This window comes from Peromyscus leucopus, chromosome 20, assembly GCF_004664715.2.
Source record: "Peromyscus leucopus breed LL Stock chromosome 20, UCI_PerLeu_2.1, whole genome shotgun sequence".
In the NCBI taxonomy this organism is placed as follows: Eukaryota; Metazoa; Chordata; class Mammalia; order Rodentia; family Cricetidae; genus Peromyscus; species Peromyscus leucopus.
Window position 1 is genome coordinate 65,254,753 of NC_051080.1, and position 18,069 is coordinate 65,272,821.

The 18,069-nt window shown below is 48.5% G+C and overlaps 1 protein-coding gene across 16 annotated transcripts in view; it reads right to left on the bottom strand.

Annotated features, from left to right (window-relative positions):
* Positions 1-18,069, bottom strand: part of Mtss1 (MTSS I-BAR domain containing 1) — a 149,884-nt gene that overhangs the window by 117,821 nt on the left and 13,994 nt on the right. For 15 of the 16 annotated variants that reach the window (XM_028871855.2, XM_028871853.2, XM_028871861.2 and 12 more), the window contains exons 2-3: positions 8,868-8,929; positions 5,202-5,275 (exon numbers count right to left, since the gene is read on the bottom strand). In XM_028871855.2, coding sequence (XP_028727688.1) covers positions 5,202-5,275; positions 8,868-8,929 — 136 coding nt within the window. Of the gene's footprint in view, positions 1-5,201; positions 5,276-7,742; positions 8,082-8,867; positions 8,930-18,069 lie in introns of those variants that run through there. The other variant, XM_028871860.2, reaches the window with a different exon arrangement.

An 18,069-nucleotide genomic window follows, 5' to 3' on the forward strand; every position in this document is an offset into this window, starting at 1 on the left:
AACGTGAAGGCCAGACGTTCCTTACGTGAGGAATCCTGACTTACGGGGTCAGGCCCAGGCTCAGGGAGGGGCTCCAGTTCACTGGCCACATGACCGGTGTCGGTGTCTCTACCCTCCCTGTCTTCCCTCCATCCCATAATATCTACCACACAGAGTGTTGTGAGAACAAAAAGGCAACACACTGGGGCCTCTTACCCAGTTTTACTTCTTATCAAGTCAACCACGATCCAAAAACATTATACGGGAAGTTCTAGAAATAAACAATTCCCAAGTTTTAGATAGCTTTTATCAGAGTATCACTGTTGTAACTGTTCTCATTGTTAGATGTTAATCTCACTGTGCCTTATCACATGTATGTATGTATGTATGTATGTATGTATGTATGTATATGAAAAAACATAGACACCACACATCCAATGTGGGCCTTAGAAAGGATCCCCAATAACAACAAAGGGACAATTCTACATGTAAACTGTAGGGAGCCGCCATTCAAAGATGGCGCTGGCCTCCTGGTAGCCTAGCTGTAAACAACTCCATATTTGGCTATGATGCACGAGTATGGTAATTGGCCTTATGTCCTCAGCCTATCCCGTGGCTCCCCGTGTTCGCATTCTGGCGGGACCCAATCACAGTATGGCACGTTTACCTGATTCCCTATATAAGCAGCTGCAGTTTAGTCCTCGGGGCCCCTCACCTCCCGCTCTCCCTTAATCAAGAGGCGCTCCAATAACGTGTGATCTGAGAAGAATCCTCAGTGGTGGTCGTTCTTCCTTGCTGGCCGAGGAGCGCGCCGCAGTAAACCACTCAGAACACGGGACATAGTCAGAAGACTATAGTAATCATGATTTTCAATATTAAAGGCACTCTCATTTTTAAACATAATCTAGTCTACCTGGTACCCATTTTTTTTCTTTTTGAAAACCTTGAACTCAAATGAATGGGCCTGGCATATTACCATCTGCACGTCCCCCAAGATGGGTTTTCAAAGATTTAAAAGTAATTACAGAGGCAAACAAAAACACACAAAACTGAAAGTCAGCCAGCACCGTGCTCTTCAAAGGCCCTGCTGACCTAACCAAACAACGTCACGGCCATAAAGGGCCCATGCTAGGAGGCTGCATGCAGTACGCCCCAATCAGAGGAGCTTACATGTGTAAAGATGCTCTCCCCAACACACGGTCCTCTGTCTCTTCATTCACTTCCTTTACTTTTCTTTCCTTAGGTTTTAAGTAACTGACCCAGACACAGGCATACCCGCCAACTCAAAGATTTCCCAACTCCAGTGACAGCCAGAAAATCTGAGATGCTATGGACAGTTAATGCCTACAAACTGATTTTTTTCTTACGGCCATTGAATCCAGAGAGAGTATGTTTCCATATTTAACATGTATGACATGTTAATTCCAGAGTATAAACTAAACATACAGATTTGTGCCTAGTAACACTACATTCAAATTCCATTATTGTTTCATTATTAATCAATATATACCTGAAAATAGTCAAGTTATGATTTTATTTAGAAAAAGAGGATCAAAATAGTTCAGATTTCAGCATATTATAAAAGATAAGTAAGTGTATTACAAATAGATTGATTTAGCCTCATAGTAACTAGTTGTAAAAAATTTTTTTAAATCAATCTTGTTAATAACTCAAGCTAAAGATTTTGGGAAAATGACGAAAGTCTTTCCAAGCTGTTTCCTTTGGGAAATATCATCAAATGTTTAGTATGCTTAAATCAGAAACCTAGTTAAAATCATCTTGAAATTTTGGACACTGGCCCAACAGAAATGTGTTTTTATGATTAACTTCAAAGACAAGCTGTAAATGGCCACAGGTGTGTGAGAAGCACACAGATAATTTCCAGGGAAATGCAAAACATAACAAGGAGCCATCATGGCTCAGCTCAGTGGAATGGCCTACTGAAAAGACAAAGAACAGGCCGGGCGGTGCTGGTGCATACCTTTAATCCCAACACTCAGGAGGCAGAGGCAGGTGGATCTCTGAGTTCAAGGCCAGCCTGATCTACAGTGAGAATTCCAGAACAGTCAGAGCTACACAGAGAAACCCTGTCTCAAAAGAAAAAAGAAAAAGGGAAAGGAAGGAAGGATGGACGGATGGACAAGTGCTGACAGAAATGTGGGGAAAGGGAACTCCTCTCTATATACTGTTGTAGAAACATCAATTAGTACAGTCACTTAGAGGACCACAGAGGTTCCCCAAAAATTAAAAATAGAGCTAGCACATGATCCAGCAGGGCAGCTTCTGAGTGATGGTTATTTAAAGGGAAGGAAACGGCATGTGGAAGACACATCCGCAACTCTGTTTATAGCAATACTGTTCTCAACCGGCAAGAAATGGAGCCCATCAACAGAAGAATAAAGAAAACACAGATATTCAACGGAGCCCTTATCGACTGTGAGAAAGGAAACTCTGGTGTTGACCACAATCCGGATGGAACTGGAAATCGCCATGTGAGTGAAATCATCAGGAGCAGAAGTGTCACGTGATCTTACTCCTGTGGACTCTAAACCGTTGGTCCTGGAGCAGTGGTTACCCGAGGCTGGGGAGGGTAGCGGGGAAGGAAGATGGGCTAACGGTGCCAAGTGACGCTGAGACAGGAATATGACGATGTGATGTGCCACTGCACAGGATGGTGGCGGGAGACGGCACAGATTCTGCACCTCGAAAAGCTAAAGAGGAAAAGAGGGAAGAAGGGGAAGACACAGGGAGGAGGAAGGAAGAGGAGAAGGGGGGCAGAGAGGGAAAGAGGAAGGGAGGAGGCAGTAGTAATTCTTTTACCAACTATTGAGGCTTTAAAATACGACACTGAAGGCCTCCAAGCCAACAAAAAAAATAAAGGATGAGGATACTCTTTCAGCAGAATAAGTAGCAGCGACCCACCCTGAAGCCCACGTGCACAACCATGAGGACCTGAGTCTGGATCCCCAGCAGCCACAGAAAAGCTGAGTGCAATGGCAGGCCCCTGGAACCCCAGAGCTGGAGCACAGGCCGAGACAGACGGGCGGATCCCCAAAGCCCAGGGGCCAGAAAGTCAGGTGGAAGTGATGAGACCCAGGTTCAGTGAGAGATCCTCAAAATATAAGGTGGAGAGGGGCGACAAAGACACCCAGCATCAACCTCTGACCTCCACGTGCCTGTACACCCACATGCACACCTTTATACATGAGTATGTAGAGACATCCCATTCACACACATAAATAACATGGAGAGCAATGAAGGAAGATGCCCAGCATCAACCTCTGGCTTCCACATATATATCCACGCACGCACGCACGCACGCACACACGTGCATGCACACCCACACCTACATCAATGGGGTCACCTTTCCATTTGCTCCTTTATGACCCATGCAGTAAGTAATTTAACAGTAAAATCTAAAAACAGACTCTGAATCCTAGAGCCTCAGAAATCCAATCCCATGCTGGGCATGATGGCTCACTCCAGTAATGCCAGCACTTGGGAGGTAGAAGCAGGAGGATCAGGAGTTCAAGGTTATCCTCAGCTACATAATGGCTTCAAGGGCAACCTTGGCTACATAAGACCATGTCTCAAAAAAAAAAAAAAAAAAAAAAGAAGGCTCTCAGCAGGTAACAACACTTGCTGCCAAGACTGAAGATGTGCGTTTGACCCCTGAACTCACGGGCCAGGAATAGAGAACCAGCTCCTGCAAGCTGTCTTCTGACCTGTGCACACATCCCCACAGCACGCACACAAAATAATATACGTGGCTGACAATTACGGAACGCTTTCACGATGACAGACATGGCTGAGGTGAGGAAGAGCCACACCGTGGATGGATGGTCACATTCCACAGTGGCAAACACTGGCTTGAATGTCAAGGTCTTTCGAGCAGCAGTCCCCCAAGTTCTTACAAGAGGTACATGTAAGTGAGGTAATAATTAGGAAGGAATTTAAATTTTATACAGGTTAAGAGCCCCACCTCACAGACGAACCAGATCAAGGAAGCTCAGTGCTGACTGAGTCATTGTCACATTTCTGGGGGAACTTTTTTGCAATATTGCTGGCATCTCAGAAAGGAGGAGAAATAATAGCTCCCCCGGGGAAATGTCCCTGATTCCCCGAGCTGGGCTAATTGCTCACTTTCCCATATTCCCCTGTTGCTCTGGGCTTCGGCTATGACCGTACACACATATTATTTCTACACCGGCGTTGTCATTTACACATCTCAGGCTCCCTACCCAGACTGTGTGCGCTTTGGGGACAGGGGGGAAACATATTGATCCTCGTGGTCTCACGGCAGTACAGCAATTAAAGGGTTTGGAGTTTCGATCTATTTGAATATTTAATTAAAAGCCTATGGTCAATGGCTGTGGGAACAAACCCCTGCACTGTCCTCAACACCCAAGGTTCCCAATGTCACAGTGACGATGAGTGAGGAGGCACACAGCTATGCATGGCACGAGGGAGCCCAGAGCCACCAGGCAAGGAAGGGGCAGGAGAGTGGGGCTGCATGGGCACCAGGGGGGGTACCCTCGCAAAGATCAGCCCGAGAGCATCCACCTTCTCACGCATTATGAACATCCCCGTATTCTCTGAAACCATTAAATCTTTCCAAAAGATGTCCCCCTTTTGATCACTGCTTTCATAAACGCGTATTAACTCTCCATGAGGCTCCGGACACTGTCTTGCGGGATACCGTTAGGACTAGGTCGGTGTCTCGTTCATGGGGTCCTCCGCCTAACACTAGAGCTGCGGAGATGGATATGGCACGTGGGATGCTGTGCCTGTCATAAAAGGATTCCGTGTTTGTTGAGAACTTAAGACAGGAGCCATGCAAACATCTCCAGGACTTCCCATTCCACAAGGGAACCAGGAGGGACGCAGGGTAGCCTGTGCTGGAGCGGAACGAGCACAACCAGAGGCGTGGCTTGGGCTCTATACTGAGTACATCCCTCCAGCAGCCACCCCCTCCGCAGGCCACCTCGCGTAGGAACCGCGGCTCCTTTCCCTCCTTGCCTAGTGGTCACGTGTGCTCCACTATCTGGAGAACCGGTTACAACCGCTAGTATGTGCTACCCCACGGTGTTAAAAATACACGGAAAACGGTGAGTCAGCCAAGCGCTGATAACTCAAGCCGTATCTTCTCGAGAAGCCGCCCAGAGGGAGAGCCCACGTGCTGGATTCAGTCAGTGCTGGAAGGCAGCCTTCCATCTGCTCACCACGTGTGTTGGTAGCCATGTCAGCCACTTTCTGAAAGGCGTCCAAGAAGGCAGCTGCTGCTACTACTGTTGTCCTAAAATGCAAACAGATAACAAAAGCATGAGGAATGTCTCACACTGGCAAATCCATCGCAGCTCTCGGGCTAAAACCTCTGCTACAGTGAACAGAACCTTCCAGAGAAACAATCCAGCAGTCGATGGTGTATTACTGGGCTTTTTTTTCCCCTAGCACTCAACCCCGATAATGGCCTCACTGTGTGAACTATCAAGAAAAATTGTGCAAAGAAAGAAAACAGAGGTGTTTCTACCCCAAAGAAGAAGAAAGCATCCTTAAAAGTATAGATAACACAGGTGATGTCAGCTTTAGTATAGGAAAACAGTATACACATTCATGAACTGGCAGGGAACCAAATCCTGGAGAGCAGAAAGTTCAACAATGAATTCATTGCCGAAAAGGAAAACTGAGGCCACACGTTGAAAGCCGTTTTGGAGATCACCTGATGCTCCAGCACTGTAAATCAAGGCACAGCTTCACCAGTGGGCTGAGCTCACAGGGTGCTAGGTAGACACATACAGCTTTCCTCCCTAAATCCCAACTACCATGAGACTAAGATACTGTGTTTTGGTTCCGTTTGGTTTTGTTATGTTCAGCCTCAGGATGCTCTCTCAACTGCATCTTTTGAAGTCCTAAAAGTAACAACAGGAAGAATTCAGACTCATTTCATTTCCTAAGAATTTTTGAATGCTAACCCATTCCCTTAAGCGCTACCAGATGGATGGATGCACCGGGCACTTTGTGGCCGGCTGGTTCCTAGCACTCTGGCCTACAACACCATGAACTCGGGAATGACCAGCATCCCAGGCTGCTCTGGGACAAACCAACAAGCCGTGTACCCATCACGCAAGGACTTAAAACCAAACTCAAAGACTGATGCTAATCTTCAAGCGTTTATTACATGACTCGAGTCTACTGAGCCTTCCTAAGAAGGCAGTCACCAAAAGAAGAGTAAGTTCTAGAAAACAGAGTTCGGGAGGCAGAAAAGGAAATGGTCTATCTTAAAGGTAACAACAGTGCCTTTGGAACAAAATGTTTCTGAAAGGCTCTGGATTCGGTCCCTTAAGGCCAAATTTCAAAATGAGGCAGCCTGACAGTTTCTAGTAGATCAAGAAGATATCTGCTCAAGCCAGATGTGCACGCCTTTAATCCCAGCATTTGGGAGGCAGAGGCAGGCAGATCTCTGTGAGTTCGAGACCAGCCTGATTGATCTACAGTGAGTTCTAGGACAGCTAAGGATACACAGAGAAACCCTGTCTTGAAAAAAAAAGAAAACAAAAGACTATCTGCTCAGTTCTAAACACTAGCCCTCCCCCACTATACACACACACACTTCGAAGCGTATTTTGAAAGTGTTGGCATCAAACGCAAACACTGGAAAGTTATCTTTATCAAACATCCTGAGACGTATAAATAGCTCATCCTGACTTACGCTGTGTATCTGACAAGCCAGCTTGATTTAGTCTCCTTCAACTCAGTGCCAATCAACCACACTTTACGAGCCAGCTGCAGGCAAGCTTTGGCCATTAGAGTCGCTGGAGCCCCACTGCAAATTGCGACGCTGGTCAATACTAAGGAATTAAGAGCTTTTAATGACTGTCACCCTGCGCTTTCTGACGTCATGGTCGAAACCACTAAGAGCTAAGGGAGTGACTGGCTTAAACGCCCAGGATGGAAGTACTGCCTCTGCAGGGGTAACTGCAGCCTTTCTCCAGGACACAAAATCCACTCTCAGAAGATGCTACTAATCTGATAAACTGATAAAGCAATGTCCCTGATCTCGGAAGACCTAAGGAGGGGGCCGTTGTGTGTGTGTGTGGTGTGTGTGTGTGTGTGTGTGTGTGTGTGTGTGTGTGTGTGCGCGCGCGCGCGTGCGCGCGCGCGTGCGCGCGCGTTTCCTTGAGTTTTACTTTCTATGGTCAGGACAGGTGGTGAGCTCATTACTTCAAGCTCCTCACCAGCAAAAGGGAAAAGAGAACACTTTTTTCTTCAGGCCTATACTGAAGGCCCACCCTACCATCTGAGAGTGGACAAGAAAAATGAAGGGGAAATTCAAATGCTTTAGTTCAGGAGGAGACCTCCAACAGAGGGAGACTGACTAACCTATGTGAAATGAGAGCAGTGGATGAGCTAGCGCCAGAAGGCCAGGGTAGCTCCATGAGGAGGCAGTGAGGACCTCAGATGAAGACCCAGACACCACCCAGCAAGCCAGAAAACAGGGAGATGGTCAAGGACCCGACAACTGGAGAAGGCACACATTCTGAGTCCAGCGTCTACTTGGGGTGTCACATACAAGGCTGCAGAGATCCCCAACAAGGGAAGCTGAAGGAAATCCATGCACTCCTGCCCAGTCTTGAACCACAGGGGAGCCGGGTACCTCCAGTCCCCATGGCAAGAGCGAGCAGTGGCCTCTGGTATGCACCGGCAGAGACTCAGGAATGTCCCTCATCTATTACCCATATGGCTTTTTCCTAGAACAGCCCTACCTACTGCTCTGTCCTCTCTTCCATTCTCATCCATCTCAGGCCAACCAGTCATCCCCCAAACTTCACGAGTGAGGATTATCCAAACGGTCATTTTCAAGTGTCCCATGCTTCTTGGAGCACCCACTCAGCCCAGCGGCATCTCTTCCCACACTGACTTCAAAAGGGTGGAGCTGCAGCATGTGGGTATTCCATCTGTCACAGCAAATGAAAACGGAACAGGCAACTAGGCGATACGGGGTTCCTAGAGGAAATCCGCAGCAGAGCCTGTTTAAGCAGCTTTTTGAGGCCTTGTTTTTGTTTTTTCAAGACAGGGTTTCTCTGTGTAGCCTTGGCTGTCCTGGAACTCGCTCTGTAGACCAGGCTGGCTTTGAACTCACAGAGACCCGCCCATCTCTGCCTCCCAAGTGCCACCACTGCCCAGCTTAGGCATAACGTTCACACTGTAAAATTTACTTCTTCTAAATGTCGGTAAGATAAAGGGCTTATCTCCGTGGCTTTTAGTAAACGGAGAATTGTGCAGGGAGCCACACTCCAACTTGAGAACATTCCCACCGTCTCATAAAGACCCCTCCCACCCATCTGGGGTCAGTCTCCTTTTAAACCCCTAGCCCAGCCGACCACTGCTAAGACTTATCTCTATAGATGGCCTTTTCTAGATAACTTCATGTCAATGGATCTGTGCACCAGTCCACACTGGGATTTCAACTCTGCATGTGGGAAGAAAATACAGAGAAGAACCTGGGACTCTGGAAGCAGAAAGCTCGTGTGCAGTCTCCACTCTGTCACTGGTGGCATCTCGGTGATCACGCTCTTACCTGTGCCTCGACTCCTTCAGTCAAACTCAGCTGAACTGAACCTTGTGGGGGTGAGATTGTTGACAAGTTCACGTATGCTTGGCACACAGTGGGTGCCACATAAACAGTATCTGTTACTACTCTATCTAATCAACTCTGAAAGAGCAGAAATGAGTCGATTTCACACATGGGGGGGGCAGGATAATATGAATTGATACTGATTAAACAGAGCCCACTGCATGCCCTATCTGCGGACATTTCTAAATGTACCCCAGATGTGTGTGCTGACCCACACCTCCCTGCCTGAAGGACAACACACGTGTCTACTTACCGCAGCTGCGACTGCAGCTTTCCGGCTTTGTTTATGAAATCTTCCCAAACTGGATAGCTCCCCTACGACAGAACAAAGGCAGCAATCAGTCACAGTGCGACGAGCCACACACCCATTTCTAACCACGCAAGGAACAATCTGCAGATGTGACCCTCCTTTGTAGGATATCTACGACACACACAGGCTCGGGAGCTCTTTCAGGGGTGCCCTACCCCTATAATCTTGCAAATAACCATGGACACCAATGGGAACGAGTTTCACAGACTCTAAACACCTACACCACGGAGTCAATGCGTGTACACAGTGGGTGCAAAATTAAAAAATACAGAACATTCAAGGCTCTCTCCTGGGTCACCTGTGCATGCAACATGGCTCTGTTTGTTCTCATCTTTGTCCCACACAGCAGGAGGAGGGAGCTGGGTGCCTGAAACTCCTCCCTGGGACAGGTGGCTATCGGGAAGTCATATCAGCCTATCAGACTCTCAAGGCTGGAAAATAACCTAAATATAGCCACCCAGCTGATATTTAACTCTATGTATACTATGTAGACTATGGCAACAGGCGGTTCCCGAGCAAACTTCAGCCAGCAGGAGACTCATCCCATTCCTCGGTGCCTACGTCAAGCCATCTGTCCTTAATGTTCACACGGCTCTAGTTTTAACCTCCCAGAAGCCCTTAGAATCAACACTGATCATCTTTCCTCCGTACTGAACTCTGAAGTCCAATCCCACTTCTCTAAGGGGCCCACAGTGTCCTAGAGGCAGCGCAAGGGGTCTCCTCCTCCTCCTCCTCCTGGGTACAGGACTGGCATGCAGTCTGCCCCCTCCCTTCCCATACACGTTACATACAGACTGAGCTGAAGCAGCTGTCCACCAAGAGGGTGGTTTACCTTTCCTCCAGTCAAACCCAGTAAAGGTAAAGCATGGGTGAGGGTGTGCTGTACGGCACTGTATCCTGCACCTGGGGGTCACAGTCCCAGAACAGAATACAAACGAGGGACATCCTGACAAGGTAAGAATAATATCATGCCCCCTCTTGTTTCTGTTGCTAAGAGGAGAAAGGAGTAACAAGAATTAAAGTAATCATTGCATCTTTCATTACAGATGCCAAACCCAAACTGTCTGAGACTGCAGGGGGCACGTCCTTGCTGCCTGCCACCTTCCTCGTGGCTCTGGTGGACCATTTCTCCTAACCTCACTGCTCGCCTCTCAGCCTTGTCACGCCCAGCACTCTGGCTGTGTGGGTCTCTACCGTGGTACTGCTGTGGCCATCACAGAACAGCGAGCAGCATCTCTGCTCACCACAGACACGCCAGAGGCCCCCAACACCTCGCTACGACAAATGAAACCATCTCTAGTCCTTGGTAAGAACAGTGTCTTAAAGAACACCAGAAAACCCATTTCTTCTGGTAAAGAAAGAGCTACTGGAAGTCCAGCCGTTTGCTCGGGGTCACTTCTCCAATCACTTCCTTCTAATATGTGAGAGGACAAACGTTTATTTTGAAACTTATATGCGTAAGAGTTAATACCTTGTTTAAGAATTACCCTTTTATATATTTCTCTAGCCATCAATTCTGTCTGAAAATGTACATACAGGTCACACGGAAAGCTGCCTTATGATTAAAATGGGTTACTTCTGGGAGCTAAGATTTGGACCAATATATTGCTTTCTTCTTTGTACTTTTCTGTGTGGTATGTTGTTTTGCTTTGTTTTTATAAGGGTCGTGTATCATTTTAATGAAAACAATAAAGTCATTACATTAAAAAAATTTAAGACCAAATTAGAGGTTCTGGCAACAGTCACCCCATGACTTTTCCACCAGGCCACGCCCGCAGACTGTTTTGCGTGTGCTGCTAGCTCCCACCCAGCTGCTCTGCAATGGTGCATCTGGGTCCTGCTGGGTCTCATCTCAGCCATTTGCTCCCACACAACACTGAGCTACACCAGGGCTCTTGGTAGAAGCCCTTTGGCATCTACATCTGAGTCACGCCAACCAACATCTAGACGTGGTTCTTGACACAGGATGCTTATCCTATGTTTATCCCCTGGGGGCATCTTCAACCCAACAACAGAAACTGGAATATTAACAAACGAGCCTGCCCTGGCAGTGTACAATTACAACCCCAGCACTCAGCCTTGGCTACTTACCAAGTTCAAGGCTAGCCTGCACTACAAAAGATGATGTCTCCAAAAAAATCAAGGGCCAAGGGGACTGGAAAGACAGCAAGCAAGCTTGAGGACCTGAGTTGGATCCCTAGAACTCTAATGAAAATTCAGGGTATGGTGGTGTGTGCTTATAATACCAGCACTGAAGAGGCAGAAACAGGCTCATCTCCAGGGCTTACTGGCAGCCAGTCTAACCTAATTGGTGAGCACCCAACCAATGATAGACCCTGTCTCCAACAAGGCAGAGAGCATCCCTGAGGATGGTATCTTAGGACAGTGGTTCTCAGCCTGTGGGTTTCGATCCATCTGGAGTGGAACAACTCTTTCATAGGAGTCACACAGCAGATATTTACATCACTATTCATAACAGTAGCAAAAGTACAGTTATGAAGTAGAAAGGAAATAATTTTATGGTTGGGGGATCACCACAACATGAGGATGACAATATTAGGAAAGTTGGGAACCGATGCCTGAGGATGTCCTCTGGCCCACCTATGCACTCGCACGCACGCACGCACAAGCACGTACGCACCCACATAAGCAAGCAAGAGGGAAGGAAGGAGAGAAGAAGGGAGGGAGGAAGGGAGAGAGGAGAGATTGATTGAGCCCAGTCTACCTTGAGAGTACTCAGACCAGCATTGCAGGCCCATCAAGACACCATAAAGACCTGCTTTGACTCCTCTGTGTTCACTATTTCTCTATCAAGTCTGTATAGGAATTACTCTTCCCAGAAACAACAGCGTTCAGGGTAACTCAGAGTCCTCTGGCTGGCCTCCAGAGACCTATCCAGATGGAGGTACCTTCTGAGGGCACTGAGGATGGAGGCTCATTAGGGTCTGTCTAGCCAGACCCTCCTGACAGGAAGCTTCTGGAGAAACCCGAGGACATTTAGAAAAGAGCCATCCTGCTTCTGGCTGGAGGTGCTACAGTCATCTACAGTACGGCACAGCCCTTCCCACCCCAGCACCGAGTTGGTCAAGATGTATGACGCTGAATCAGGCCAGGTGTGGCTGTTTATGCTCATAACCCCAGCACCTGGAAAAGAGTCAAGGAGTGCCGGGAATTCAAAGCCAGCCTCAGCCCACTGTGACTTCACTGGGCTATATGAGATGCTATCTACCAAAAAAAAGGGGGGGGAAAAAAGGAAGAAGAAGAATTTGAAGCATACTAAGTGACAACAGGCTGGATGAGCCAGAGGCCTCCGCGCATCACCTAACAGCCAGACCAGCAATTTACCATGGGAAATCACTGGGCCCTTCAGGGCCCATTTCCCGATAATGATAATAATTAAAACAAGTCAGTCACATCGCTGCCTTTTGGTTAAGATCGGGAGTAGGACATTTCCACCACCCTGAGGAGTAGGCACCACCACCCATCAACACGGAAAGACTGGGAGGGAAACAGGGAAGGGAAACCTGGGAGCCGCCTCGATTGAACCGACTACTTCTGCCCTTCGCTCTGTGACATCAGAGTCACTGGACCTCTTGCATGGCGACACCATGAACTCAGGGGTGGTTTGGGGAACTGAGATCACGGAGACATCTGCACCCCTGTGCTTACTGCAGCACGACTCACAGCGGCTGACACAAGGCATCCGCCCGAGTGCCCATCAGCTGACGGTGGGCTCCAGAAAACGTGCATCTGCACCACGGAACGCTGCTCACCCCGCCGCTCCAACGACGGAGGGCAGTCCTACACGAAACGGGCTAGACACAGAAAGACAAACCCCACCACGAGCTCTTAGCAGTATGGAACCCAAAACATCTGACCCACCCAGCGGTGGGAGGCACAGGGGTGCAGGGGAGGCTGGTCAAGGACATTTAACTATCACTTAGGAGGGGAACAGAACTGGAAGGCACTGGGGGGACTGCCTGGAACGGTGGGGAGGGGCGGCACTGAGGGAGAAATCGGGAATGACAGCGAACAGGAAGTTTCAGTCCTGGGTGATGAACGTTCTCAAGAACAGCGTGGTAAGGACATGTGTGACTCTAAGAACAGGCTACAAACCTGTCGGCTTTCTATGGGCACGCTGTATGATACATACAGCTTTTCTGTACAAATAAAGATGGCCACACCAAAAGGGGGTCAGTACAGCGACTGGCACACAGAAAAGCCCATGTTTGAGGTGACGGGTCCTGGCACTTCAGGTTCTGAGAAATCTCCTTCAGGATGCTCACTGGGAGCCACGCTGCAAACAGGCTGTGCCCGGCTGGGATCCCTCCTCCCTAGTCCCAGCTGCAGAATCCGAATCAGGCAAGGTGGGAGGTAAAAGGAGGCCCAACCTACCTTACTTGAGAAGAACAGATCAAGGCAGCTAGCTCTACAGTGTCAGCAGACTGTCTGCTGATCCTGAACAATGAAGTAGTCAGCCCCCACCCAGATCAGTGTGCCTGAAGACCACAACAGCTCAAATCACTTACAGAACTGGGGGGGGGGGGACTGCAAATAGCCCAGTGACAGAGAGTACACCTAGTGTGTGTGAGGTTCTAGGTTCAATTCCCAGGGCTGCTGTCAGAAAAAAAAAAAAAAAAGGACCTTTTTATCTGCCCCTACCTGGAGCCTCACTTCAACTGTTCCCAAATTAGAAAAAGGAAAAGAAAGAAAAAAGGGAGGGTCCCCTTTCTCATCAAGGGATAGAGCACACAGCTTCCCACCCACGAACGCCCACCCAGCCACAAGAAGACTGCCAACCTCTCCTGACTGAATGCTATTTGAGGAGCTATCAGAGTGTCAAACCCACCTGTTTTAGGTAATCTGTAATTTAATGGAGTAAAAAAAAAAAAAAGACAGACTTCTAGGAACAGGAAACAAAAACCTAATTGTTGGAAAATGATAAAAAAAAAAAAAAGGTGTAAATGTTATTAAAACTTGAAAGCAAGGTGACCCAGGTTGTACCAATTTTTTTTTTTTAATGTTTCTTTCAAGGAAAAAAGTCTATGCCCACCCGAAAGGCGTCTTACTACAGACAGCCAAAGACTTGGAGGATGTGTGCAGGGAATAACTGTAGAAAGATCGAAAGACAATTATTAAAAAGCCATGGGGTGTTAACTACTGGAAGATTTGTTGAAGGTGGTCCTCAGGCGTCCCGAGACCCTGGGGGCACTCAGAACCCTTTGGAGAGCAACGCCAACCCAAGCTTGCATTTTCTAGGCTACACCAAGAAGTGGATATGAATGATCCTGAGTGTCACATGTCTTCGCTGGTGTCCTGGGCACAGTGGAAAACCCTGAGGAATGCCTCCCAAAGCTGTGAGAAGGACACACGCACACCCACACGCTATGGGGCTCATCAGAGAACACACGTAGGTTTCCGAACTCTACAGACACACCACAATCAAAGAAAACAAGACTCCACCCAGCACCGTTTCTGCTTCATCCAGAGTCACAGGCAAAACCAGACACTCCTCCCCAGGAGCCACCCGAGGGCAAAAGGCAAGGGCAGAAGGGGAGGTTTTAGAATCCTTGAACACTGAACTCAGATCACACCAGAGTTGAGAAAGAGGAAAGCACCCTGCTTAGGAAAAGAAGAGAAAACCTGGTTATTCATCAAACTGCACCAGACGGGACAGGGTCTTTCCTGATCACATGACTTCATGCAGCCGCCTAGTGGGGTCCCCACCATGCTCCACAAACACGACCCCAATGGCTGTCTTCTCTTCAAAACTCAAGGTGGAAGGTGGGGCTCAATCATTTTGCAAACTTCACTCGCTGCCCAACACAAATACTGCTTCTTCCAGAACACTCTGAGCCGCTCCTCGTCATCACCTACCCTCCCAGATTAGCTGTGTCCATTCCCTCGACGTAGTACATCATACGATCCATGTATGAGCCACGAGCCAGGGTCTCTCCCTTCTAAACCAGGAGACAAGGATAGAGAACAGGCTAGTGGAAGGGAATGTCTGTCAGGTTAGAGAGGCTTCGCTGGTGCAAGACGAGGGAGTGGCAGCCACAGCTGGCATGGGGGGGCACGACCCAGGGGACACTGAGGTGCTACAGTTTTGCTGAACTGGGAGCAAAACCGGGCAGGGTAGACAAGGTTGCCAAGGCCAGTCGTCAAGGGCAAAGTCCAGAGCTGAACCACAAAACGGGACAGCAGAGGGAGCCAGGGTGGCCTTCCTTCTGATGACAGGTGACATCAATTCCAGGCTGGCCAGGTGATATGCAAACCCGGCTTGTGGGTCACATACCTGGCGGCTGCCTGGTCCCTTTGGGAAAGAAGAGAAGAATAAAGTCCTATTCTTTCGTTTTTTTTAGGGAGAGGGCTTCCTAAATCTCCTTCCCCTTCAAGAATTTGATGGCCCCTAGCCAGTCTGTAAACCTCCTTCCCCACATCCACCCTTAAGGTGGAGTCTCTCCTCTCCCCTCTCCTCCCCTCCCCTCCCCTCCCTTCCCCTTCCCTCCTCTCCTCTCTCTTCTCCTCCCTCCTCTGCCTCCATTTGTCCCAAGCCAGGAGCCAAGCATTCACCCAATGCAGGGGCAGGACACAGATGTCAGCCAACAGACAGTGAGTTTTGGGGTGGCCTCACTTGATTTTGTTCTACATTAAACAAATGATGGCATCCTACACTCGGTGTGGGACAAACCGTGTAACTCCTCGGCATGGCTGGTAACTGGTGCTCCATAAATAATGTACCAACTGCTTCTCCCACACTCGCCCCACTGCGACAGCCGAGATCCAGGGACAGCTGAAGGAATTCGATAGCACATCACAGCCTCAAGGGACACAGAAGGGCAGGGGGACTGTGGCTAGAAAACCCACAACCTAAGAGGAACCAGGAGGGCTAGGGAGGGCTCTCATGAGGACGAGGATCAGTTCAATGGGGAAGAAAATCGGGATTAGCAGGGACAAGCTATAGGGAATGGGTTTCCAGCTCAAAGACCTTTGTCCTGCCGAGAAGGGGCCAGACAGCGGCTGGCTGACTAGCAGTTAAAGCTCGGACAATGCAAGGCAGGTAGGACCAGATAGGTCCTGTATTCCTTTGGAGGAGATGGCTGGCGAGGGTCGCATCAGACATCAGCACTTTCTAAACAGTTGCTAGGTACCAGGCATCTATCTGGATCTCAAGTATTAACTGATGCGCCTGACCCTGGAGATCTGGCAAAAAATGCAGACTTTGCTTTCCCTGCTCAGGTGGGGAGGGGGGAGGGGGAACACGACACAGGACCCTGGGCGGTAGCATGTACAATCTGAGCTGAGCGCTGCTGACTGCTGTGGAGCACTTCCTGAGGAGTCCAGCCTAGAACACATTCACATTCCATGTCTGCAACAAAGCCTCTGATGCTATGATTTTGTCTATGAGAAAACTGAGGCCCAGAATCACAGAGAAAAGTAAACAAACAAACAAACAAACCTGACCTCAGATCTTTCTGACTGCAGATGTGCGTGACCCTGGTTCTGGGGAGTCAAAGCAGCCTGAGGGACAGACCCAGACTCAGGTCCCAGTCCAGCGTGACAAAGTGACTCAGCCGGCCATTAGGTTATGCTTTAGTTTTGTGTCCTGCAGGAACTAAGGCAGAACAGAGGCGAAACTCCAGAAACATGATGATATCTGCACAGGACTGTGTGACATTCTAGAAATGGTCAGGTCAGCCATGGAAAAAGCATGCACGAAACAAAGAAAACCCCTTTGTACAGAAAAAAGCCTAAATCACACTGGAACACACAGTTGCTGGCACTTGTATGAATGGGGGGGGGGGTGATTTTATTCCCTCATCTTCGGATTTTCCTCGGGCACTAGAATGGATCTCTGTAGCATCTCTGGGCTGGTCATCACCACAGCATCCTTCCCAAGGCCTCCTGGTGAGCCCAGCCTCCAGGGAGATAAAAAACGAAGAAGAGGCGTGGAGAGGGATCTGGCCCTTCTGACCCAAGCTGAGCATCTCTGGGTTCAGGAATGCATTCAGCTTCCAGAAGTGGGTGTGCATAATTAGGGCCGGAGCCCAGGAATGCCTGCCAGAGCTCTGTCCCCCAAACTAAACTTCCCCACCCTGGTCTGCATGCAAGATACAGGTCTCACAAGAGCCTCAGATGAAAGGCACCCGGTGAACCCATCCATCATAAATACCAGTCCCGGGCTTTTATTTTCTGATTGGGACTTGCCTAATCCACTAATTATCCCTGTCCATCAGGTGGATGACAGCCTGGGGATAATCAATGGTTGTTGCGTCCTTGCCCGCCCACCCTCACACACTTGCCCAAGTACACCCGCAATAAATACGCCTGTGAAAGGGAAGCACACCCACAAAAGGTGGTCCCCATCCAGCTGCCCCTCACAGACTGCTCCCTCTCAAGCTCCTCCACACTCTAATTAAAGCAAGGGCACTGAGCTTCTCTTTTACCCACATGGCCAGGTCAGATGCTCAGGATGTTTTCAAACATATGGGTACGTCTCCATTACACAATTAAAAAAAAAAAAAAAAAAAAAAAAAAAAACATGTAAACTGTACCTTCAAATTTGCTTTGGGTTTTAGGTCCTTTACCAGAAAGCAAGCAAGCCATCTGTCTGTCTGTCATGAGCTATCCAACAGGGCTGCCACTAGGGATTGGGTGTTATTTAAATTGAAATTATGAGGAAATAAAAGGTACAATGTCTACACACTTGGAAAGATCTAGAACAGCTTTCGCTATGGAAGCTTCCCTTGGCCAGACCAGGGCATCTGTACTGTGCTTCTCACCTGCAAAGGACGTTCGGGATTTCATTTATTTGTTTGTTTTCCTTTTGAGACGGGGTTTCACTATGTATCCCAGGCTAGCCTGGAACTTGTTTGCAAGACTAGGCTGGCGAGCCTGTGATGTTTCTGCCTCCCCCTCTTGAGGGATGGGATTACGGTGGCCTGCACTGTGGGTCTTTCCTTTTCTACCCTTTTAAGTATGTGTTTCCACACTCTAGATTTCTCTGCAAACAGAACTCCTTTTCCTCTCCTTTCCCATTCTCCAAATTCACCTTTATGTACACACACACACACACACACACACACACACCTACCTAGATTCTCACTGCCTTGCTACTTTTTCAATGATTATTGAAAACAGTACC